Genomic DNA, 27,138 nt, shown 5'->3' with positions numbered 1-27,138 from the left:
AGATGGAATATCATTGAAAGGAAAAAAGGTCATTATATCACATAGGATATGGGAAGGGGGAGAGAAGAAAGGGTGTTGTAAGTTATAAGCAGACTGGAAAAGCAAGAAGGGACCAGGTTATGGATGGATTTAAAAAATAAAATACAGGATCTTATATTTTATTCTGGAAGTATTAGGGACCACAGGTGCTAATGGGTAGGGGGTCAAGGCATGGATGATATGATCAGACAAGTATTTTAGCAGGATCAATTTGATAGACATGGGACAAGGAGATCAGTCAGCAGACTATTCCAGTAGTCTAATAATGAGGTGATAAGGTCCTATACCAGGGTGATGGCAATGTCAGAGGAGAGTAGAGAAAATATATGATTGTGAGAATGACTATACTTTTCTTTTTATATTCTAGCCTCTTGATTATGAAGAAATACAGAATATGCAGCTTAGCATTGCTGTTAGAAACAAAGCTGAATTCCATCATTCAGTTATGTCTCAATATAAAATAGAAGCAACTGTTATCTCAGTATTAGTTGAGAATGTAATGGAAGGATCAGTATTTGCTCCAGCTTCTAATACTTACATCATAACTAAAAATATGCACAAAAATGATATCATTGGATCAATGGTAGCAACTGATCTGGACACAGGAGGACCTTCGAAAACAGTCAGGTAAGATGCCCAATTATAAGCATTTTTAAATAAAAATGCATTTTTCCCAAATTGTTAAGCTTGTGGAATTCTTCAAAACACAGATATATAATGGGAACAAATCCTGGTGGCTTGCTAGCAGTTAATGAAAGAACTGGCCAACTTATCCTGCAAACTATAATAACCAGAGATGTATACCAAAGGATTGGAGGACGCTATGAAGGAACCATTCTATCTATAGATGGTAAGAAAACATTTTCTAAAATTTTATAGCCTAAAAGTTCACTAATACAGTCATATTTACAATGAAATAACAAAACATTCATTATATCTTTTATAACCTCATCCTTCAATGAGTTACCAAATTAGTCAATATAGATTAGAACCATAAGAAATATAGGTTTTTACATTTGTGATAATATTTTATTAATTTAGAATCTATTAATTTTACTGAAATTTTATTATACCAACTTACATAAACAAACAAAAACACAAAATACCATCAGTCCTGTGTAAGCTCTTTTTCTCCCCATGGGCATAAAGTATTAAAATTAAATAATTCTAATGGCTCAAAATTATTCCAGTTATTGATGATGTAATATCTTTGTCTAATGGCTAGTGACTTGGCCCTCTACTAAGAGGACAGAGCCATATCTTTATTGGCATTTTTGTTCATTATAAGCAAGTATGCATAATAAAGATATAATAATTAATGGAAGGGCAGCTTATAGGTTCTCTGTGGAAAGGTAAATAAAAATACTTATGGAATTGGTTTTTATTAAGTATCAAATACAACAATAAATAGGCAGTTGGAGAGGCAAGACTCAAAGTGAGCAGAGAGCTCTCACCTACACTATATCAATAACTTTTTCACTAATCTCCTCACCTCAATCCTTTCCCAATTCCACTTCATCTTCAACTCAATCACCAAGATGATTTTTCTATAATTTAGGCTTAGCCATTTTACCCTCTTGTTCAATGAGCTCTACCAGCTTTCTGTTATCTACAGGAACAAATGTAAAGATCTCGGGTTTGTTTTTTTTTTGTTTGTTTGTTTTTTTGTTTTAAATTACCCTTCCTGCTTTCCAGTTTCATGAATTCTATCCCAGTTACAGTGGCCTACTTTCAAGTTTTCAAACTTCATAACTTATGTGCCTTTGTACAGGTTGTCTCCCCTGCATGGAATGCTCACTCATTTATTTCCACCTTTAAATTTCCATAACTTTCTTCACAAATTATCTCATCTTCTGTCATCTGTAGGAGGCCTTCCCAACTGCTGCCTTTTCCTTTCATATTACCTACATCTACTCTTTATATATCATACACATAGAGAGTTATTTATATGTTGTCTCCTCAATTAGAATATGTGCTATTTGAGGAGAATAGAATGCCTTATTGTTCTTTTGCTTTTGCATACCCCTTACAGGTCTATGGCTTTACTATGGTGTTGTTTTAGTTTGTAGATACTTGTAGACAAGTAAAGGGACTTTGCTGCCAAATATCCTATGTTCTTGCTATCATTCTATCTAGAGTTATCTCTAACATGGAATTTTCTTCAGTTTAATTATATGACCAACAAATGAAATTATTACAATTCTTAAACAAAACTAAATTTCAATGGATATAAGACAAATGGTACTCATGGTTTTTTAGATGGAAATTTCGTTTTTCTGAGAAATTTATCTATCTGTGCAACTAATATCACTTAAGTCTTAAAACATATTTGAACCACCATTCAGATTCAGGAAATAAGGTACAATCATAATGCATATTTTATTTGGATTCAATATGTATTGGACCAAATTTATTCAAAATGAGTCAACTTGTTTAAAGTTATTTTGGAACAAGTGAGTAAATTGATGCCATCATAAGATGTCAGATTCAAAGTTGTGATATAGATTTATGTGCAACTCTCTCCTTTACTAGAGTTACAGTTTCCATTTGTGAAATCAGAAAGACTTAGCTGTCTTTGTGGAATAAGGATCCCTTTGCTTCAGATGGAGCTCATTTCCATTTCCTTTGATGACTTTTATGAGAAAGAGGTTTTTAGGACAGAGGATGCCTTGCTGCTGCAGCTAGTTTTTAATTACATTTCTAAAGGAGCCCCTTATAATCTCAGTGAGAATTTGGCTCTTTAGACAGTTGTGAAAATCTAAACAAATAATGAGCATATACTCAGAACTTCAGATCTGTCTTGAGAAACTTTCAAAAAGAAAGCTATTCTGGTGGTAATGTACAAAAGAATATAAAAGAAACAGGCAATTTTGTGGAAATCAATTAATCAATAAGTCTTTATTAAGCATCTGATATATGCTAAATGCTGAAAATATATGTACAGAGCTTCTGATAAACTTCATAATTTTGAAAAAAACAATAAATAAGTTAATAGATACTTTGGGATGGCAACTGTATTTTACATGTGATGTTGCTTTAATATCTTATCATTTCAGATACTCTCCAAAGAACTTGTACTGGCACCATTCTTCTTGATTTAAGCCACTTGGAAGGAGGAATCAATGGTGGTGGTGGTGGTGGTGGTGGTGGTGATGGTGGTGGTGATGGTGGTGGTGATGGCTCTCGTGACACCACTGGTACCACAACTGATAATGGTAGAGATGATGGTGATGGTGATGAAGTCAACACTGAGGTAACTAATAAGTATGAAGATGTCACCACCAACCCTACCGGTTCTGTGTACCCCGGGTTTGGCTCAATACCTGGAGATAATGTACATCTTGGTCCTGCAGGCATTGGACTGCTTGTCATGGGATTCTTGATACTTGGGTGTAAGTACTTCATTTATTTATCTAGTGTCTATAGAGGGGCATGTTTTCTGTTTCTCTATTAAACTTCATCTCATATTTCTTTACCATCTATTAATATTTGAAGTATATGCCATGCTAATATGGAAGAAATAGGAGTATCTGATAGTGGGAGTGACTAGAAAAGTGTTTTCTTGTAAAGAAGGGTAGATGCCACTAATAAATACCTTCTTTTATTCTATATTCTTTTACTCCATAAAATTTGTATTTGTTTTTGATGTTAACTGATTTTTATTAAATATTTCTTTCTTTAAAAGCTAGTTAGAATTCACTAATTCATTTAAAAAACATGAAATATTAAGATCCTTCTCTGTGCAGTCAACTAGAAGAAGCTAGTGGATAGAGCACTGGAGAGCCAAGAAGTTAAATCTGGCCTCAAATAACTTATAATTGTGTGACCATAGGACAAGTCACTCAATTGCTGCCTATCTCAGTTTCCTCAACTGCAAAATAGAAACAATAATGGTACACACTTCTCAGTGCTGTTGTGAGAATCAAATAAAATATTATCTATACAGTACTTGATAAAGTACCTGGAACAAACTACTATGTAAATGCCTATTCCCCATCTATATTATACTAGATCCTGTGAGGGATACCGAAAAAATAAGATAGGATTACAGCCTACAAGAAAATTAGAGACTAATAGGAGAGAAAAGATGTAGGCAAGTTGCTAAGAATATAAAATATAGTACAAAAGTATAAAATGGATTAAAACAAGGTGTATTCATTTAAAAAAAAAAAAAAAAAAGAAGTATTGCTTCTTGTTTGAGTATCCAGGAAGTTTATTTCATAAACATAAACAATCCTTGAACTTTTGTTAAATTTTTGACAAGAGAGTAGATTGTGATATTTCATGGAAGAAGTTTGTATAATTAACAAAAGTGAGCTTTGGACTTCATTTATTCCAATGCTACATTATCATGAATAAGCAAGAGTTCAGTGCATAAAGAAATTCCTGGAGTAGCTGGAGAATTGGTCTAGGTCATGATGAATTATTAGGATTTCAATCATGAGTAAAGGAAAAGAGCATTGCCATTTAAAGAAAGATGCAGCACATGCAAAAACATGAAGGTATGAATAATCATGACATATTTGAAAGGCAGTGAAAATACTAGACTGACTTAAAAGTGTGGGTTTTAAAGACAAATGACAGATTGGCTTGATAGGTAAGTAGATATCAAATTCTCATGGGCCTTGAAGAGCAAGGTTTTGTACTTAATGAGACCAACTAGAGAGAAGCATCTTGAGTTCTCAAGAAGGATATGAATTGATGACAGGAGTAGTAGAAATAGCCACCCTGTACTATAATGTAATTGAATGCAGTCAATGACAGAAGCTTAAATTGATTCCAGTGTTTGAAATATTTCAAAGGGTTTTGTCATCTTTTCATTGCAATTTCAGAGCAAAATGTGTTGACTATGAAGCTTTCTCAGTTAACAAAATATAATCTTAATTTAAAAAAAAACTATCCATGAAAACATAAAACTATTGCTAATTGCAATCTATTTCTACTTTTCTTTGCTAGTGGTTCCATTTTTGTTGATAGCATGTGACTGTGGGGGTACCAGTGGTGTGGGAGGAGGTTTTGAACCTGTTCCAGAGTGTTCAGAAGGTGCAATCCATTCCTGGGCAGTAGAAGGACCTCAGCCTGATGTAAGTACTGATCTTGTAGAAATGTCCTTTGCAATTCATCTGAAAACTGAGTTCTAAGCAAATTAATTAAGTCAGAATGCTAAGTAGATCACTTTTTTTCTTTGCATAATTTGGAAAGACAAAAGATATGATTCTTACCAATTGCTCAGGTACAAGATAGAAAATATTGAATACTTTGCAAAGAGTTGAAACTTTAGAAATTAAAGACAATTAAGAATTAGAACAGGATAAAATGCATACCTCATAAGTCAGGATACAGTTCTTCAGTCTTGTAAAGGTCTAATACATTCGAATTTTGTTTTTTTTTTAATATTTGACTTATTTCTTTATTAAATTTGTCTTGCAGAAGGATTTGTTTAACTTGTAGATTAATTATGAATGTGGTATTCAAACATACTACCTTGTATTAAATTGAACTAGTATCAGTTATTTCAATGGAGAAATGTCACTGATCCTTATACTATTTTTAGCATCTCAATATTGTAAGTCATGATAATCCCTAAGTGCCAGGGAATTCAAATGATTTTTTTATCACCAAGGTTGCTTTAAAATATTACATAATTATAAATGAAAATATTTATCTTTGGAAAAGCTGCCATTAAATCTAAATCTTTTAACAAACATGAGATTTCTCCCATCATATTATTGTTGATGTACCATAATTTTACTGTTAAGCAATTCAAAAAGGAAATAACACTGTATACAGGGTAAAAATGTATCACATGCACATCTCCTTTTTGTGATCCTCATTTTTAAAATTTTGCTGCTTACATATCTGTATATAGTTAGGATAATAATCTATAGAGAAGACAATTGAAGAAAGGAAAGCTTATAATAGATTCTGAAAAAAAAGCCAAAAATGCAGCAGTCCACATTTATTAAAATCTAGTGGACATGAACTTTCCTGTTGGGTCCTGGCAAGAGATAGGAGTAGGGGTAAAGAAAAATAATATAAATAGAAGAAATAGCTCATTACTTCAAGAAACTAACAATGTAATTGGAGAGATGGAACATACCCAAACTAGAAAATGATTTGAATGCAAACAAAATTAATACAGATTAATACAAAATTAATAGATAAACTGCCTAAATTACTCATCAAAATAGGATTAAGTTAATCAGGAAAAATTTCCTAAATTAAGTTAAAGTATAGCGGGCTTCAAAGCTTTTTATGTATCTCAGAAAGTTTATACATTATTTAAATATGAGAGTGATATAGTGTAAAGATAGCTGGCTCCCATATTGGAAAGACATGGATTCAACATTGCCTCTGTATGATTAAAAATTAGCTATGTGATATGGGCAAGACATTTAATTTTTGCAGTGAATCAGATAGCCTTTGAGACTCCAAGACTGAAGTTGCACAACTGGGGCTTATTTGCACTGACAGAGGGAGTTTCCTCACTGGAAGTTCCTAATGCCAAATGAAGATACAAATCTAATCATCATACAAAGATAACCTTAGGAATCTAAGGGAAATAGCAAGGGGGAAAAACAAAGAATATGAAATATATAATGGAAAAATCCATTTTTGTTTGTTGCCAAAAGGAAAAAAAAATAATGGTTTCCTTTCCTTTAGGATATAAACAACATCTGTGTGCCAGTTATACCAGTGATAGATGCTACTGGAAATATGAATGAATGTATTGATACCACTGGTAAGTAAGATACAAATGTGTTTTCTATTACACACTTTAAATAGTGAGGAAAAATCCTTATTTTTTTTTTTTTATTGTCAAGGGCAGTCCACATTTTCATTTTAAAATTTTAGTAGCTTTTATTTTTAAGATTTCTTATTGTACATAATTTGTCTCTGGAGAAACTATTTCTAGTTTTATTCTTTCATACCCCCATTGTTCTGTGATCTCATCCCCGAGGCTTTAGGAATATGCTGTTAAATGTGTAACAACAACAAACTGTGTACACAAAAAACTGTGTAACTGTAATTTGAAGTGGAGTGGGGGCTAGAGAGTAGGGAGGGAAGATTTATGCACAAAATAAGTATAAATTTAATTTGTATTATTAACATTTTCTCCAACACTTTCAGATTAAACTTTTTGTATAGCCAATCAATAAAATAAATCAAGTCCTGGTTTAGCATTTGTTGATTTCCAAAGTACAAATGCTAAAAATGAAAATATTTAAGATATGCTTCCATGAGCTGGTTTTGTGCTGCCTCCAACAATTCCTAAGCTACTCCTTCCAATAATGAAAATCACACCACATCTATACCTTCTCATCCTGAAGCATTTTGTCATATCCTCCCCTAAATCCTCTTTAGGGGTCCATCCAGAGTGCTGCAGTTATTCTTTTATTCTCCATTATTGACATTGAGTAGGATTATCAGAGGAGCCATCTATCAGTTATTCTATATGCTCATTCCTTAAAGAAGAAAATTCTTTTTGTTCTCATGTCCCTGCTGACACCAATTTCATTGCTTCTTTTGTGAAAAATCTACCTTGGTAATGTACTGTATGTAGCCTGCTCATACCTAAATTGTGGGGAAAAAAAGAAAAACAAATTCTTATAATGTAATCAAGCCAAAGAAATTTCCTTATTGATAGCATACAAAAATATCCGTGTCTTTTTCTGTACTCAAAATCTATCCTGTCTCAGTCAGGAGGTACCTAGTATATCATCAGTTCTCTGGAATCACAGTTTTAGAGCTGAAATAGACCTCAGAAATCATAGATTCCACGCCCCTTATGCTACAAAAAAAGAAACTTATTCAAGATTACCTAAATAATAGCAGAGTGGGGATTAGTACTGATTCCACAATTAACATTCTTTCTATTATGCTACTCTGCTACTAGGTTCTGCTGCAGTGGAAGTATTCATAGAATAAAGAATCATTTTTATCTCTTTTTGTTCCTATTGAAAGCCCAGATTCTTAAATTGTGGTTCAATACCCCATGGGGGTGGGAGAGGAGTCTTATAACTGAATAAGAGGATTGCAAAATTATGATTTATTATTAGTAAATTTTTATTTGTATATCTATTCTATGTATATACCAAGGATTACTTTAAAATTTCTCAGGTGAAATGAGATTGCAAGTGGAAAAAGTTTAAGAAGCCCTGGAAAGGATTCTAATTTGGGCATGAATTAGACTAGATGGTCTATGAGGCCTCTCCAACTCTGAAATTCTGTAATTCTGAATTTGTAATAGTATTTCACTCTTTTGCACATGATTTTGTCTTTCTTCATCTAAGTTCTTTCTTTATTTTTAAATACTTATGAATGTGTTATACCTCTCTTGATAAACAAAGTATTTCTGTAAGTTTCTTTGGAGTCCTAAACATTTAAATGAATAATCTTTTTAGGAGTTTATACAAATGAATATGGAGAAAGAGAAATGGGAGACCTAGGCGAAGGAGGAATGGGAACATCAAGATATGAAATATCAACTGGAGTAAAAACATCTGCAGTCCCTGAAGTATGTCAAGGATATTCTGGAACATTAAGAAGGAATTCCATGAGAGAATGTAGAGAAGGAGGCCTGAATATGAACTTCATGGAAAGCTACTTCTGCCAGGTAATGAACATAATAGCAGCTTCTGCATTATTTATAGCTCTATCAGAATAAGTATATAAATGGTATTTCCACAATACATGATCAGGTCCTATTCTATTCAGTTCTAATATTATAATTCAACTTTATCAGATGGAGAAGTAAATAAAATGATTATAGTGGGAAGGTGACATTAGGACAGCCATGTCAAATCCTCCAAAGCAAATCCCCCCTAACTAATTGGCCCTAGGCTCAAAAATAAACTCTTCTCTCTTTGGTTTTTAAAGCCCCTCATAACCAGAATCCAACTTATTTTTATAGCCCTATTATATTACTCCCCTTACTACATTCTACATTCCTGACAAACTGACCTTCACTCTGTCTCACACCCATGGCACTCCATCTCCTACCTTCCACCTCCATGCCTTTTAACTATCTTTCTTCCTTGTGTATAATGTACTTGGGATCCATTGCCGTTTAGAGAGTAACAAACTGCACTTTGGCAACTGGAAGAGGCAGTGAGATGGAGATAGACTCAAAGCAAGAAAATGAATTAAGAGTCCATTGCAATATTTAAGTTGAAGGTATAGACCTAAACTGGAGTTTTGGCTCTTTGGTTAGTGAGAAAAAGATAGATGCAAAATGCTGTGGAGGTAGAAATGATAAGCTTTGGCTGCTAGTTGAAAATGTGGAGTGAAGTATGACAAAAGGATAGATTTAAGGGAAAAAAATAAGTTTCTGTTTCAGAGAGGTTGAATTTGAAATGTCTCTAACATCATCATTTTAAATGTCTGACAAGTTTCTGTTTTAGATATGTTGAATTTAATATGTCTATGAGACCAGCACTTTTAAATGTCTGAAAGACAGTTGGTGATATACAAAATGGAGCTTGACAGAGACTTGGACTGGATATGGAGTTCTTAGTTGCCCCTGTAGAGAGATAATAATTAAACTCATAAAAACTAACAAAGCCACCAAGTGAGAGAGCATACAGAGGAAAAGAAATGATGGATTAGAGCTTAGGGTATATACCTAGAGTTAGATGTGATGATATGAATGATGAACTAGCAAAGGCGGCTGAGGAAGAATAGGAAAACCACCAGAGAACAATATCAGAGCATAGATAAAATACCTAAGAGAAAGAGATCAACAGTAAATTCTGCAGAGAAGTCAGAAATAATGAAAACTAGAGAAAAGGCCAAGAGATTGGTCACTTAACCCTTTTGAACCTCAGTTTCCTCTTCTATAAAATGAAAGGGTTAGACAAAATGATTTCCAGGATTCTTTCTAAGTTCTGAATATATCATCCCATGATATCCCTTCAAAAGCTATGTATCCTAAAAACTTTTTTTGTATCCTAAAATTCTTATAGAACTGTACTTCTCATATATTTATCATGTATTATTATGGATTTTGATTATTTATGTAAATGCCAAATCTCTGCTGCTAGATTGCATATTCTTTAAAGGAAGAGATTAGTTCTAATTTTACCTCTGAATGCAGTGCTTTGCATGTAACATATATTTTTGAAATAAGGGGATGGGTGAGGTGAAGAAGAAAGCTCTAGAAGGAGGCAAAGAAAAGAGGTATCTCAAAAATTAGGCATGTGATAGATTTTTAAAAAATTCTCATTCATCATTTGTTTTAAGAAATCAATAAAAACAAAACAAAAACAGAAAAAGGGACAGTTTAACATGTTTAAAAGTATACATAACTTGTTTATTTTTTCTTTTACAAAATTTAGAAAGCATTTGCCTATGCTGATGAAGATGAAGGTAGACCATCAAATGATTGTTTACTTATTTATGATATCGAAGGAGTTGGCTCTTCTGCTGGCTCCATAGGCTGTTGTAGTTTCATTGGAGAAGATGAGGATGACAGCTTCTTGGATACTTTGGGGCCAAAATTTAAGAAATTGGCAGATATAAGCCTGGGAAAAGAGATCGATTCCTATCTAGATGTTGATCATACCTGGCCACCAGAGAACACTGAACCCAGCTGTCCTCCCCAGGGAAATGATATTCCTGTTGGACACCCACCAATGTCGCCACATTTTGGTACCACCACAGTTGTTTCTGAGAGCACCTATCCCTCTGGGCCTGGTGTTCAGCATCCCGTACCAATACCTGATCCTCTGGGCTATGGAAATGTAACAGTGACTGAGTCATATACTACTACTGGGTCCCTGCAGCCCCAAGTACCTATTCATGATCCTCGAAATAGCTCAAATGTTGTAGTAACAGAGAGGGTGGTAGGGCCCATTTCTGGCCCCGATTTCCAGGATATGTTAAATCTAACTGATTTCAGAGAAGGATCTAATGTTGTAGTGACAGAGAGGGTAATTGCACCAAATTCAAGACTACCTACCTCCTTGAATATCTATGATTCCAGAGATACATCAAATGTGGTAGTAACTGAAAGAGTAATTAGACCAACTTCTGGCCTGATGGGCAATCTAAGTATTCATCCTGACTTATCCAATGCCCATAATGTAGTTGTTACAGAGAGAGTTGTTTCAGGTGCTGGGGTAACTGGTGGTGGTGTTAGTGGTATGGTTGCCAGTAACGTGAGCAGAGGAGCTATTACAATGAGTGGGGGAGGTGTAAGCATGAGTGGAGGTGGAATAGGTTTGAGTGGATCTGGCATAAATGGTGGAGGCATTGAAATGAGCAGCCTGGGAAGTGGGGGAGGTGGCTTGAGTAGTACGGGTCTGAACAGCAGTAATCTGGGTGGCAGTTCTACACTTGGCCATGTGAGGAATTCTGATCATTTTAACCAGACCATTGGATCATCCTCCCCAAGTACAACTAGAAGCCGGATCACAAAATACAGTACCATACAATATTCTAAATAGTGAATGTATCTGAACCTTTTTCTGCAGCAATCATGACCAAAATTTAACTATTTCACCCTACACCAAAATAGCATATCAGGGTTATTTATGATACATATCTAGACCCTTAAATTATACTGAAGGGTAAAGGGGTGACCCTATAGTATCACAATAGGAGAAAAAGATCTTGTGACATTGTTCTCAGGAAAACTTCTCTTGGGTACAATTCAGTCATTTCTTCTATTAGTGCTAATGAAAAGCTGAAAGTGAGACATGAGGTAGATGTTGCATTTCTCTATATATGGCTTAGGTCATGTTCCAGATTTGGAATAAAGTAGACCATAGTCATAGAACATCATCTTTGTGCTTGGGGTTTTCATTGGTTAGCTTGCTCTGGTTTGAACTTCCTGCCATATTGCTCTGGTATAAGGGCACATGTACCATGCTTATTCATTAAGGAAGTATTTGAATTTTGCAAAAAGCACTATTTTGCTTTCGTAGATAATATATACGAAAAAAATATACCATGTACTTGAGTAGAAGTTAACCACAACATGATTCTTTTGGATGTTATTGGATACCTATTTTAAGGATTCCCTAAATGTCCTCATCTTGATGGTAAAAAGAGCTTTAACTAAAAAATAGGCCCTGGAAAGGAAAACTGTATAATAAAGTGACAATAGGAAGAGAATGTTTCAGAGCAAACCTGCCCATGTTGCTGGAATATAGGGACTTGGTATAACTTCTTCCAAAGTCCTCAGAGCCATCACAGCTCTAAGGACCCAAAGAAAGCCTTATATTTCCTTGCTGGTGATGAGCAGTGAGAATGGGCATGATTTCTTCTGTAAGCTCTGACTAAAGTAGCAGTAAAGGATGTTTGTGTTATAGAGTAATAGAGTCACAAGATTCCAGAAGTACATCTTTATTTAATTCCTTCTCTTGTCCATCATCATTTGAGATTGTGAAAGAAAAATTTTAAAAAATAAATCTAGCAGGAATGCTGTATTTGCATATTAAAAGAAGTCATGGTTGCTATTGCCACTCAAAGCTAAACAACCTCTGTAATCAATGACTTTGCATTATATTTATCTCTTAATTCTCATTTTCCTCAAGCATTATTTATGCATATCTAGTCCTTTATACATGTCTTCATACAAACATCTTACCACAATTTAGTTTACGGGGCTGAGAAAAATAAAATGCTCACAAGTACATCTGTTGGGGGGTAGGGAAGTACTGTGGGAATACCCAAGGGGACCTAGTCTGATACATGAAAAATATTAAATGGGGAACAATTAGAATGGAACTTTTCTGTACAGTATTTGCTTATAATGTTGGTGGCTTTGATTGAGCTTCAGGTCTCTGCCTTCTCTTTGCCTTTTTGAAGGGTTTGACTAGGAACTTAAACCGTTGTCTTTTTTGTTTTAATAAAAACATAATAGCACTGAACAAATCCATTTCCTTAATCCCCTATTTGGAATATTTTATTCTCAATCCCATTTCTCAGACATTGCCGGTTTGAATTTCAATCACCCTTTGACCTATCTTACATGCTCCTTTTTTTAAATTATTTTCCAAATGTTGACATGTGCTACTTTTATGCAGAAAATAAAACAAAGGTCAGCAATGTCTTGTTTTTATTAAATTGTTTATGTATGGTTGCTATATACTTTGTTATTTAGTCAAAATTTCTAAAGCCTAATTAATAAAAAGTTAATATTATGTGCCTTGAGAAATGTAATTTTGAAAAATGCATCATACTCTTGTATGATAGAAGAAAGATATGTTTTTCTTAAAATGTTCATATATCTTGGTATTGTTCCCAGTAAAATAAAATTGAGTGTACTAAAATTTTAAAAAAAAGTTATTTGCACTAGACTTGTGAATAAAATAAATAAAATTCTTTATTTAGCTTTTTTCCTAGCACACAGAATAAACAAGATGTCATGCTTATTCATTCCTTAAAAATACCAAGAATGGAGGTCCAGTTTCCAATACTAATCAAAAATTATTTTTAAAAATTTAAGCTCATTTATTTTTATTTGCTGTTTTTCCCTACCTTGGACATCTAACCTATAAGAACATTTGGAATTTAAAAACAAACTGAAATACTTTTATTATTGCTTTATCCACTATATAAAATATATCATAGTAACTCAAGGAGTACAGTCAACAAATCGATAAATTTTATTAAGTAGATACTGTGCTAAGTGCTGCAGATAAAAAAAGCTCAACATCTCTCCAGAGAACAGGCCAGTGGAGGAGAGAATACAAATAGCTATATAATAAACTGGAAAATTATCAACAGAGGGAAGACATTAGAATTCAGGGGCATGAGAAAAGGCTTCCTGTCAAAGGTGAAATTTTATCTGAGACTTGAAGGAAGCCAGAAGTTGTAAATGAGGAGGAAGGATTCCAGGAATGAAGGACAAATGAAAATACCTAAAGAAGGGAGCAGAGTCTTGTTTGAAAAGCTGCAAGAAGGCTGATGTCAACAGATAAAAGTACATGGAAGAGTGGAAGCACATAAGTAGACCAGAAAGGTGGGGGAAGGGCCCAACTTATAAAGGGTTCTAAAAGCCAGAGTATATTATATTTTACATACTACTGAAATTTATTGAGTAGGGCAAGAGAAAAGAGAATGACATAAATGTCATTTGTGCTGTAGGAAACTCTGACAGTTTAGTGGAGGGAAGATTGAAATACAGAGACATTTATGACAGGCATATAACCAAAAATATCAAATACAATAAAAATCATCCCAAAGATCTTTTTATTTCCTTTTTGTTCTTTCTCCCACTTTTGACTCAACAATAACTGATGGGTAGATTTTTTGGATAGTTAGATATCAAGTAGTAACTTAATGCCCATTATATAAGAAAACCCCCTCTTAGGAGCAGGAGGAAATAAAAAACAACCTGAAGGAATCATTGGTGCATCCAGGTAATTTAGCATAAATCAAAATCATCTCCATGGAGCTTTCCTATGAATACAGAGTGGGACTGATGTTGGAAGAATTTTTTTTTTTTGAGAAGGGAAGCAAATGTATCTATACAGATCATCTACATTATGGGATGGTTTCCTTTCCTTAGGAAAAAGTGTTATAGCCATAGGAAATAAAAGGGGCTCTTTCCTTAGATTTAGAGCTGAAAAGGTCCTAGAATTCATGTAGTAAAACTGCCTGGTTTGACAGGTAATAAAAGTGTGACTTAGATTAGGTGACTTGTCCAAGGTGATAAAGTTAGTAGCAGAGAACAACATTGCCTATTTTTAATCCTATAAAAGTGTAATCCCTGGTATAGTTGAGGACTTGACTTACTTTCTATTCTTTCCCTTACATTTGATTCAGCAATAGCTGATAGGTAGATTGTGAGAGACATAAAGCAGCAATTTAGGGCCCACTATGTGAGATAAGCTAGCTAAGTTTGTTAAGTAAGCTCCCAAATGATTTCCATTTCTACACTTCATTTATTTATTCTTACTTTTTAAGTCTTGAAAAGTTTTGAGTTATGCTTCTGAGTATTAGCAGCTATGCTATCAATCATTTTAAACTATTTACATGTGCCTAATTTACACACACACACAAGTTTTTTTGTTACCCCGTTAGAGAAAGTATTCTTCTACCTTTCACCTTTATGCTAAGTCATCTGCTTATCAGTCTTTAGGCACAGGACTAAAATTAATTTATGAAGAAACGAAAAAGGATTTCAGACCAGTATCAGAATCTCAGATTAAATTATAAGTATTCCTTTTTATTTGTTCTATAAGTTACAAAAGGAGAGATAATAAGATGGAAAGGCAAAGCATAATAAAAACTTTTGAAGTTAAAATTACTGCAATATAAATTCCTTATTATCATTCAATATTAGACAAAATAAGATTTTTAATATTAACTTTGACATTGAATTCCAGGTATATTGTCTGCATATCACTTATTTATTCTAAAAGCTAGAAATATGATGTTATATTTGTACTGGCTTTGTATTGTTCTCCATACAGGATCCCATTTCCTAAATATGGTCTGAATTCCGTCTTTGTCAGAATGTTTGAGTCTTTTTTATGAATTTGTTTAGGATCACTTTCAGAATTCAGTGCAATACAATGAGGCAAATTTAAAGACATTTGTCTAAATAATTGAATTTTCCCTTAATTTTCATTAAGAAAATGAATTTTTTAAGTGATAAATGGAGGGGCGGAGCCAAGATGGCAGAGAAGGCACGTGACTTTCTAAGCTCTTCTCATACCCTCATGACCAGTTATTAAATTCAGCCTCAAAAATAGTGCTTGACTGCTAAAATTCACAAAGATTAGAAGTACAACTTACCGGCCGAAGATAATCTGGAAGCTCTCCAGAAAAAGTTTGTCCTGAGGGGCAGGAACAGACCAGCACAGGCAGGGATAGAACTAGAGGCTAGCATATGGAGCAGACCCGGCAGGGGTGACCTCTGTGGTTAGATAATCTACAGAGACCACTTTGCCATAGGCTGACTGCTCTGCTCTGCTAGCAAAACAGCAGACCAGAAGAGAAATTAAAGCCAAAGGAGGAGGATACTCTAAAAAACACCAGAACCTAACAAGATCTGGCTATACCCACCCAAAACTGGAAGTGAGTGACACAGCACAGACCACAGCACAGCTGTGCAGCTGCATACTGCAGCACTTATGCATACTACATAAGCTTTCACTTGGGGCACCAACAAATCTGCATAGTAGGGGGCTCGACCTGGGGCAATAGAACTTTCTCAGTGCTCGACTATGCGTCACTGGGCAGAAACATTTCCAATCCATGCAGGGCTATTCACTGGTCAGCTGCTAATACCCACAGTCCCACATGGGCTTTGGCTTGGGGCAGTGACACTTTCATTGCTCAGCCTCTAGCACCAGGGTAGTTGCTAATCCACACAGCAGGGTTCTTCACTAGGCACTTCTGCAGCTCAGCCAGTGCTACCTAGGTGTGAATCACTTCCAGTGGGGAACTTTTTCCCAGAGCACTCCCTGACCTTGCTTCTCTTTGCAGCCCATTTGCAGGACAACTATTGTCCATACACCTATCCCAGTTCTGCAGAGAAAGCTGGTAACCTCCTTGCCCTGAAGATAGTAGACCAAATGAGGATAATGGATAACTTCTTAGAAAGAGAGCAAGTTTTTAACCCCAAGGAGACTAATAGCAAAGAGTCTCTAGACAATGTCTCAAAGGGAAATGTTACCTGGCACCCATCACATAATGCTCTCCTAGAAAAGTATATTCACAATCTAAAAAGAGAGCTAGAAGAAAAATGGGAAAAGGAAAGAGAAGCTACATAAGAGAGTAACAAATTCCTGAAATGTGAATTGGAAAAAGTAAAGAATTCCCAGGAAGTGCAGGGAAGCAGAATTTGTGAATTGGAAAAGGTAAAGAAATCCCAGAAAAGTAGGATTTATGAATTGGAAAAATAAAATAACTCACTAAAAAAAAAAAAAAAAAATTAGTGAAATGGGAAAAAATTCCATAGAGCAAAACAACTCATTTAAAAACTCAATTGGATATATACAAAAAGAAGTAAAAAAAAGCTAATGAAGAAAATAACTCATTAAAAATCAGAACTGAACAAAGAGAAATGAATGATTCATTGAGACATCAAGAATCAGTCAAGCAAAACCAAAAAATTGAAAAATTAGGGGAAAAAATGTTAAGTATCTACTTGGAAAAACAAGAGACCTGGAAAGTAGATCTAGGAGAGATAATATGAGGATTATTGGATTTCCCAAAAATTATGATGAAAAAAAAAAGCCTAGGTACTATTTTATAGGAAAGCATGAAAGAGAACTGCCCAGATATAATAGAATCAGAAGGTAAAATAGGCATTGAAAGAATTCATCAAACACCTTCTGAAAAAGACCCTAAAATAAAAACTCCAAGGAATATTGTGGCCAAATTTCAAAACTATCAGACTAAAGAAAAAATATTACAAGCAGCCAGGAAAAAATAATTCAAACACCGAGATGCCACAATAAGGATCACTCAAGATCTAGCTGCCACCACATTAAAGGAGCGAAAGGTGTAGAATCTGACATTGCAAAAGGCAAAAGAACTTGGAATGCAGCCACGAATAAACTACGCAGGTAAGCTGAGCATTTTCTTCCATGGAAGAGGATGGGACATTCAATGAAACAAATGAATTTTGTTTGTTTTTAAAGAAAAAAACAGATCTAAACAAAAAATTTGATCTCCAACTGTAGGAATCAAAAGAAGCCGAAAAAGGTAAAAGGAACTCTTGAGAACTGTATTTCTGTTGTGGATATACATAAAGACTACATGTACAATCTGATTTTACTGATACACCATAAAAAAGGGAAGTAGAAATGGAAAGGGGATAGTGTGAAAAAAAAAAAAAGGGAAAAGGGGAGAGAAAAAGATGGAATCTACATCCCACAAAGAGGCAAAGGAAACCTATCATATCTGAGGGAACTTAGAGAGGGGGAGGAACATTGTGTTAATCTTACTCTCATCAGAGTTGGCTCAAAGAGAAAATAAGCGACATTTGTTTTACAGAGAATCTTCTCTCACCTCATTAAAAAGTGGGAGAGGAAAAGGAAAAAGGAAAAGAATAATAAGGAAAGGATACAAGAAAGGGGAAGGGATTCAAAGGGAGGAGGAAGGATCCTAAAGAGGGAGAGTTACGTGACACAAATGGGGCCCATAAGTTTAATACTGGGAAAGGGGGTAAAGGAGGCAAGAAAAAGAAAAGCATAATCTGGGGATAATAAGATGGCAGGAAATACAGAATTAGTAATTTTAACCATAAATATGAATGGGATGAACTCTCACATAAAGCAGACTGGATCAAAAGTCAGAACCGGACTTCCAGCCAAAATGGTGGAGAGGAGGCACACAGCTGTGTAAGCTCCATGTTTTCTTTCAGAATGCATTTCATGACAAGCCTCTGAATTAATGGTTGACTGAAAAAAAAAAACCCACAAATAGTTACCAAGAGAAGACATCTTTGAAATTCACCAGGAAAGGTCTGTTTTTGCTCGAAGGCGGGGACGGTTTTAGATCGGGCACAGGCTGAGGCAGGCAGCAGCAGCAAGAGCACGAGAAGCAGCTCACAGCTGAGCAGACCAGAGAGGGGTGGGGTGTGATCTCAGCCATCTCTGCGGGGAGAGCTTTGCTACAGGATTGGATACTTTGCCCTGGCAGCAAGTCAGTAGCCCAGCAGAGAAGCTAAAAACACCAGGGCAAAGAATACAACCCCAAAAGCTGGAGTCTCTCGGGACCTGGCCATTCCTCCCCCACAGTGTCTCAGCACGCTTTCAGAGCCTCAGAGCACAGGTGCAGCACAGCTATCGCTGTCCTCCTAGTGCCTCACTCCTGCCCCACCCCCTACCCTCTCACCCACCCCCCTCGCAGTCTGTAGAGGAAGCTAGGTAACACCACCCTGCCCCTCCCCCCAAAAAAGCAGATTCCATTTGGGGTTTGTTTCATTTTTTCTTTGCTACTTTGTCTTTGATTTTTCTGTAACAAAATGAGCAAAAAATTGAAAAGTACCTTAACCATTGACAGCTTCTATGGATAGAGAGCAGACTCTAAACCCTAAGGAGACTAAAAACAGACTGTCACCAGGTGAATCCCCAAAGGAGGAGATCAGCTGTTCCTCAGCACAGATGAACCTCATAGAAGAAATTAAAAAGGCTCTCACAAGAGAGCTAGAAGAAAAATGGGAAAAGGAGAGGGAGGCTTGGCAAAAGAGTCTGGAGAAGTCATCCCACTCATTTAAAGACAGAGTGGATAAAGAAATCAAATCCTTGAAAAATAGGATTAGTAAACTGGAAACAGAAAATAGCTCTCTAAAAAATAAAATTGGCGAAATGGAAAAAAATTCCATAGAACAAAACAACTCAATTGGACAATTAGAAAAAGATATAAAAAAAAGTGAGTGAAGAAAATACTTCATTGAAAATCAGAATCGAGCAAATGGAATTGAATGACTAGAGGAGACAACAAGAATCAATCAAGCAAAACCAAAAAAATCCAATAATGGAAAAAAATGTGAAATGCCTTCTTGGGAAAACAACAGACCTGGAAAATAGATCCAGGAGAGACAATCTGAGAATTATTGGACTCCCAGAAAAGTATGATGAAAAAGCCTGGACACTATTTTCCAGGAAATTATCAAAGAGAACTGCCCAGAAGTCATAGAAACAGAGGGTAAAATAAACATTGAAAGATTTCATCGATCACCTACTGAAAGGGATCCTAAAATCAAAACACCAAGAACTCAGTATGCAACCAAAAATAATTTACCCAGCCAGAATGAGGATCTTTTTCCAGGGAAGAAGATGATCATTCAACAAAATAAGTGAATTTCACCTATTTTTGATGAAAAAAAAAACCAGAACTTAACAAAAAGTTTGATCTACAAATATAGAACTCAAGACAAACCTAAAAAGGTAAAAAGAAATCTTAGGAACTATATTTCTGCTATAAAGATGTATAAAGAATACATATATACCTTGTTCTAGAAACTAGAGGTGGAAAGGACATTGTACCAGAAAAAGGATAAAGGGGGGTACTACATCTCATGAAGAGGCAAAGGAAACCTATTATATCTGAGAGAAAGAATGGAGGGGGATGAATATAGTGGGTATCTTACTGCCATCAGAATTGGCTTTAAGAGAAAAATTTTAGACATATCCAATTTTTGGTGAAACTTTCCCACCTCACTGAAAAGTGAGAAGGGAAAAGTGAAAAGGGAAGGAATAAGCTAAGCAGAAGGGAATATGGAAACTGTGAGGGAAAGGAGTAAGATGGGGAAGGAACTCTAAAGTGGGGGGAAGGATACTAAAAAAGGAGGGCTGTGAGAAGCAAGTGGTGCTCACAAGCTTAATACTGAGAAGGGGGGTAAGGGGAAAGAAGGGAGAAAAGCATAAACAAGGAGTAACAAGATGGCAAGTGATACAGAATTGGTAATTTTAACCATAAATGTGAACAAGGTAAACTCCCCCATAAAGAGGAAACAGTTAGCAGAATGGATTAAAAGCCAGAATCCTACAATATGTTGTTTATAGGAAACATACCTGAAGCAGGGAGATACATGCAGAGTAAAGGTAAAAGGTTGGAGCAGAATCTACTATGCTTCAGGTGAAGTCAAAAAAGCAGGGGCAGCCATTCTGATCTCAGATTAAGCAAAAGCAAAAATTGATCTAATTAAAAGAGATAAGGAAGGGCACTATATCTTGCTAAAGATATGAAGCAATATCAATATTAAACATATATGCACCAAGTGATATAGCATCTAAATTCTTAAAAGAGAAATTAAGAGAGCTGCAAGAAGAAATAGACAGCAAAACTATAATAGTGGGAGATCTCAACCTTGCACTCTCAGAATTAGATAAATCAAACCACAAAATAAATAAGAAAGAAGTCAAAGAGGTAAATAGAATACTAGAAAAGTTAGATATGAAAGATCTCTGGAGAAAACAAACTGGAGACAGAAAGGAGTATACTTTCTTTTCAGCAGTTCATGGAATCTATACAAAAATTGACCATATACTAGGACATAAAAACCTCAAACTCAAATGCAGTAAGGCAGAAATAGTAAATGCATCCTTTTCAAACCACAATGCAATGAAAATTACATTAAACAAAAAGCCAGGGAAAAGTAGATCAAAAAAAATTGGAAACTAAATAATCTCATACTAAAGAATGATTGGGTGAAACAGCAAATCATAGACATAATTAATAACTTCACCCAAGAAAATGACAATAATGAGACATCATACCAAAATGTGTGGGATGCAGCCAAAGTGGTAATAAGAGGAAATTGCATATCTCTAGAGGCCTACTTGCATAAAATAGAGAAAGAGAAGATCAATGAATTGGGCTTGCAACTAAAAATGCTAGAAAAGGAACAAATTAAAACTCCCCAGTCAAATACTAAACTTGAAATTCTAAAAATAAAAGGAGAGATCAATAAGATTGAAAGTAAAAAACTATTGAATTAATTAATAAAACTAAGAGTTGGTTCTATGAAAAAACCAACAAAATAGACAAACCCTTAGTAAATCTGATTAAAAAAAGGAAAGAGGAAAATCAAATTGTTAGTCTTAAAAATGAAAAGGGAGAACTCGTCACTAACAAAGAGGAAATTAGAGCAATAATTAGGAATTACTTTGCCCAACTTTATGCCAATAAATTCGACAACTTAAATGAAATGGAAGAATACCTTCAAAAATATAGCTTGTCCAGAATAACAGAGGAGGAAGTAAATATCTTAAACAGTCCCATCTTAGAAAAAGAAATAGAACAAGCTATTAACCAACTCCCTAAGAAAAAATCCCCAGGACCAGATGGATTTACATGTAAATTCTATCAAACATTTAAAAAACAATTAACTCCAATGCTATATAAACTATTTGAAAAAAATAGGGATTGAAGGAGTCCTATCAAACTCCTTTGATGACACAGACATGGTACTGATACCTAAACCAGGTAGGCTGAAAACAGAGAAAGAAAATTATAGACCAATCTCCCTAATGAATATTGATGTTAAAATCTTAAAGAAAATATTAGCAAAAAAAATTACAGAAAATCATCCCCAGGATAATACACTATGACCAAGTGGGATTTATAATGCAGGAATGCAGGGCTGGTTCAATATTAGGAAAACTATTAGCATAATTGACTATATCAATAATCAAACTAACAAAAACCATATGATCATCTCAATAGATGCAGAAAAAGCATTTGATAAAATCCAACATCCATTCCTAATAACAATACTTGAGAGGATAGGAAGAAATGGACTTTTCCTTAAAATAGTCAATTTAAAACCATCAGTAAGCATCATATGCAATGGGGAAAAACTGGAACCTTTCCCAGTAAGATCTGGAGTGAAGCAAGGTTGCCCACTATCACCATTATTGTTCAATGTTATATTAGAAACACTAGCCTCGGCAATGAGTCGAGAAAGAGATTAAAGGAATTAGAGTAGGCAATGAGGAAACCCAACTATCACTCTTTGCAGATGATATGATGGTATACTTAAACAACCCCAGAGATTCTACTAAAAAGCTATTAGAAATAATTCATAACTTTAGCAAAGTTGCAGGATACAAAATAAATCCCCATAAATCCTCAGCATTTTTATACATCACCACAAAATCCAACAGCAAGAGATACAAAGAGAAATTCCATTCGAAATAACTGTTGACAGCATAAAATATTTGGGAATCTCTCTACCAAAGGAAAGTCAGGAACTATATGAGCAAAATTACAGAAAACTTTCCACACAAATAAAGTCAGACTTAAATAATTGGAAAAATATTAAGTGCTCTTGGATAGGCCAAGTGAATATAATAAAGATGACAACACTCCCTAAACTAATCTGTTTATTTAGTGCTATACCAATAAGACTTCCAAGAAAATATTTTAATGATCTAGAAAAAATAACAACAAAATTCATATGGAATAATAAAAGGTCAAGAATCTCAAGGGAATTAATGGGGAAAAAAATCAAATGAAGGTGGTCTACCTGTACCTGATCTAAAACTATATTATAAAGCAGCAGTCACCAAAACCATTTGGTATTGGCTAAGAAATAGATTAGTCAATCAGTGGAATAGGTTATGTTCACAAGACAATATAGTCAACTATAACAATCTAGTGTTTGACAAACCCAAAGATCTTAACTTTTGGGATAAGAATTCATTATTTGACAAAAACTGCTGGGATAACTGGAAATTAGTATGGCAGAAATTAGGCATGAACCCACACTTAATACTGTATACTAAGATAAGATCAAAATGGGTCCATGATTTAGGCATAAAGAACGAGATTATAAATAAATTAGAGGAACATAGGATAGTTTATCTCTCAGACTTGTGGAGGAGGAAGAAATTTGTGACCAAAGATGAACTAAAGACCATTACTGATCACAAAATAGAAAATTTTGATTACATCAAATTAAAAAGCCTGTGTACAAACAAAACTAATGCAAACAAGATTAGAACGGAAGCAACAAACTGGGAAAACATCTTCACAGTTAAAGGTTCTGATAAAGGCCTCATTTCCAAAATATATAGAAAATTGACTCTAATTTATAAGAAATCAAGCCATTCTCCAATTGATAAATTGTCAAAGGATATGAACAGACAATTTTTAGATGATGAAATTGAAACTATCTCCACTCATATGAAAGAGTGTTCCAAATCACTATTGATCAGAGAAATGCAATTTAAGACAACTCTGAGATACCACTACACATCTGTCAGATTAGCTAAGATGACAGGAAAAAATAATGATGAATGTTGGAGGGGATGCAGGAAAACTGGGACACTGGTGCATTGTTGGTGGAGTTGTGAACGAATCCAACCATTCTGGACAGCAAACTGGAATTATGTCCAAAAAGTTATCAAACTGCATACCCTTTGATGCAGCAGTGCTACTACTGGGCTTATACCCCAAAGAGATACTAAAGAAGGGAAAGGGACCTGTATGTGCCAAAATGTTTGTGACAGCCATGTTTGTAGTGGCTAGAAACTGGAAAATAAGTGGATGCTCATCAATTGGAAAATGTTGGGTAAATAGTGGTATATGAATGTTATGGAATATTATTGTTCTGTAAGAAATGACCAGCAGGATGAATACAGAGAGGACCGGTGAGACATATATGAACTGATGCTAAGTGAAATGAGTAGAACCAGGAGATTATTATATACCTCAACAATGATGCTGTTTGAGGATGTATTCTGATGGAAGTGGATTTCTTTGACAAAGAGACCTAACTCAGTTTCAATTGATTAATGATGGACAGAAGCAGCTACACCCAAAGAAAGAACACTGGGAAATGAATGCAAACTGGTTGCATTTATGTTTTTCTTCCTGGGTTATTTTTACCTTCTGAATCCAACTCTCCCTGTGCAACAAGAGAACTGTTCGGTTCTGCACACTTATATTGTATCTAGGATATACTGCAACATATTTAACATATATAGGACTGCTTGCCATCTAGGGGAATGGGTGGAGGGAGAGAGGGGAAAAATTGGAACAGAAGTGAGTGCAAGGGATAATGTAAAAAATTACCCTGGCATAGGTTTTGTCAATAAAAAAGTTATTATAATAAAAAAAAGTCAGAACTCTGCAATATATTGTTTATAGGAAACACATTTAAAGCAGGGAGATACATACAGAGTAAAGGTAAAAGGCTGGAGCAGAATCTATTATGCTTCAGGTGAAGTCAAAAAAGCAGGGGTAGCCATCCTTATCTCAGATCAAGCAAAAGCAAAAATTGATCTAATTAAAAGAGATAAGGAAGGAAATTATATCTTGCTAGAGGGTAGCACAGACAATGAAGCAATATCAATACTAAACATATATGTACCAAGTGGTATAGCATCTAACTTCCTAAAGGAGAAGTTAAGAGTTGCAAGAAGAAATAGATAGCAAAACTATAATAGTGGGAGATCTCAACTTTGCACTCTCAGAATTAGATAAATCAAACCACAAAACAAATAAGAAATAAATTAAAGAGGTAAAAAGATTATTAGAAAAATTAGGTATGATAGATCTTTGGAGAAAACTAAATGGTGACAGAAATACTTTCTTCTCGGTAGTTCATGGAACCTATACAAAAATTGAGCATATATTAGGACATAAAGACTTCAAAATTAAATGCAGGAAGGCAGAAATAGTAAATGCTTTTGTTTCAGATCATAATGCAATAAAAACTATATTCAACAAAAAGTTAGGGGTAAATAGACCAAAAAGTAATTGGAAAATAAATAATCTCATCTTAAAGAATGATTGGGTGAAACAGCAAATTATAAACATAATTAATAATTTCACTCAAGATAATGACAACGATGAGACATCATATCAAAATTTGTGGTATGCAGCCAAAGCAGTAATAAGGGGAAATTTTATATCTTTAGAGGCTTACTTGAATAAAATAGAGAAAATGATAAATGCAATTGATTCCTTACAATTCATTTCTGACACTAAATTTGGAGCAGTGTGTTGATAATTACCCAGGTCTTTCTCCTGCTGTTTTTATAAATTTATTTCTCAACAACTTTAACAGAAACCTAAGAACTTGTAGAAATTTTGAGGGATATGGTCACTAGCTATTTGAAAAAGGCCTTTGAAATTCTCTTTTAAACAAAATATTTAGCTAAGTCCAGTGAGACAATGTTATCTGTTTAATAGAAAACCCCTCTTAGAGACTGGAAGAACAGTTTTAGTCCTGGTTCCATGACTTTGGACAATTCCCCTTTCTAACCTAGCAACTCTCAAGCTTTTAAATTGCAGAGCAAGTACCAATCTGGGTTGGTAAAAGAGTTTCCTCACTAGGAAATTACTTACAACAATGAAATCTGATAGGATAGGTCCTGTCCAAGATATCCTTAGATACTTGGCAGGATCTATTGTTATCTTGTATATTCCCTCAATTGATATAAAGTAAAATCCATCCATGCCTGCCCCTGCCTATAATCATGATTCTTATCCATGGTTTCTTATAAATCCTCTTAAAAGGACTACCTAATATGCTGGTAGCCTTGCATTCACACTCAAAATCTCTTGACATTTTATGGATAATAATAGAAAGTAAATACTATCTTTCTGTTAGCTTTTATTCTCTCTGAATGAATGACTCACTTTTTTTCCAGTCATAGTAAGCTAAGTACTAACTTTATTTTCTTTTGACCCAATATTCTCTATCAGTGCCTTTGCACATATGTATTAGATGCTCAAGAGTTGTTAAGTTTAGTTGATTTGATACCTGTTTAATTCTTTTTCTTAGCTAAGTCTCATTGCAATAGAGTATACCAGTACATCTAATAAGGCATATTATAATTTGATTCCATATCTAAGATTGTTTAATTTATATATAAACTAAGCTTCAAACCATCTGAACTTCACAGTTAGCTCTTAGTTATTTCTCAAATAAATTTGAGATAATAAATAAGCAGATTGTTCAGCTGTTTACTCTTTCCACTATGATTATTCAACAATCTCAATCATCTAACTCTCTATTTTAACTTATTTTCTTTTATTGATTCCTTTTTCATTCTTCTTTTACTTAAGGGATTTTTCAAACTCTATAACATTTTTCAAGCTTCAACACAAAGTTCAATTTAGTACATTGTTTGCTTCTGAGAATAATTTGCTTGCAATTTTAAAAGTTGGTTTGTAATTTCCAAAGAGTTTATATTTCATGCAATAAAAATAAATTAGCCATACAGATCTCTTGGTTTTTGTTATGATTTATGGATGTCTAAAGCTATCAAAACTACAAAAGAACCCTTGTTGATTATTAATCTCATTTCCTATGACCTATCTCCACTCTATTTCAGTCACCTATGGTAGTATATTTTATTCTCACTCCTTAACTTTTTGATTATCTTTATTCTCAATGTCTCAATATTCTCTTGTCTTAGAAACTTAGAAACTTCCATTCAATAATTCTAGCTCTGCTTTTGAGAATCCAGTAGAGTAATTTTTTCTCAAGACTATCCTTCAAATACTCTTCCCTTTCCTAAATCTCTCCTCCAGGAATAACAGCTTCATTTCCATCAACCAACTCTGATATGGCATCATCTCAAAGCCCCTTACCAACTTAGATTCTTCTCTCTTGAATATTCTCCATTTTATCATTGTTCTTCCTGAAATGTTGTGTCCAAAACTGAACAACAC

At 34.6% G+C, this 27,138-nt stretch overlaps 1 protein-coding gene across 1 annotated transcript in view; it reads left to right on the top strand.

Annotated features, from left to right (window-relative positions):
- Nucleotides 1-13,405, top strand: part of DSG1 (desmoglein 1) — a 34,754-nt gene extending 21,349 nt beyond the window's left edge. Inside the window, exons 9-15 of the mRNA XM_051970294.1 lie at nt 407-666; nt 750-889; nt 3,096-3,431; nt 4,996-5,123; nt 6,703-6,781; nt 8,445-8,656; nt 10,377-13,405. Coding sequence (XP_051826254.1) covers nt 407-666; nt 750-889; nt 3,096-3,431; nt 4,996-5,123; nt 6,703-6,781; nt 8,445-8,656; nt 10,377-11,486 — 2,265 coding nt within the window. The 3' untranslated portion in view covers nt 11,487-13,405. The remainder of the gene's footprint in view (nt 1-406; nt 667-749; nt 890-3,095; nt 3,432-4,995; nt 5,124-6,702; nt 6,782-8,444; nt 8,657-10,376) is intronic.
- The last annotated feature ends 13,733 nt before the right edge of the window (nt 13,406-27,138 follow it).

The sequence above is a fragment of the Antechinus flavipes genome, chromosome 1, assembly GCF_016432865.1.
Source record: "Antechinus flavipes isolate AdamAnt ecotype Samford, QLD, Australia chromosome 1, AdamAnt_v2, whole genome shotgun sequence".
Lineage (NCBI taxonomy): Eukaryota > Metazoa > Chordata > Mammalia > Dasyuromorphia > Dasyuridae > Antechinus > Antechinus flavipes.
Note: the sequence above shows the minus strand (reverse complement) of the source record. Positions and strands in the feature narration are given on the sequence as shown.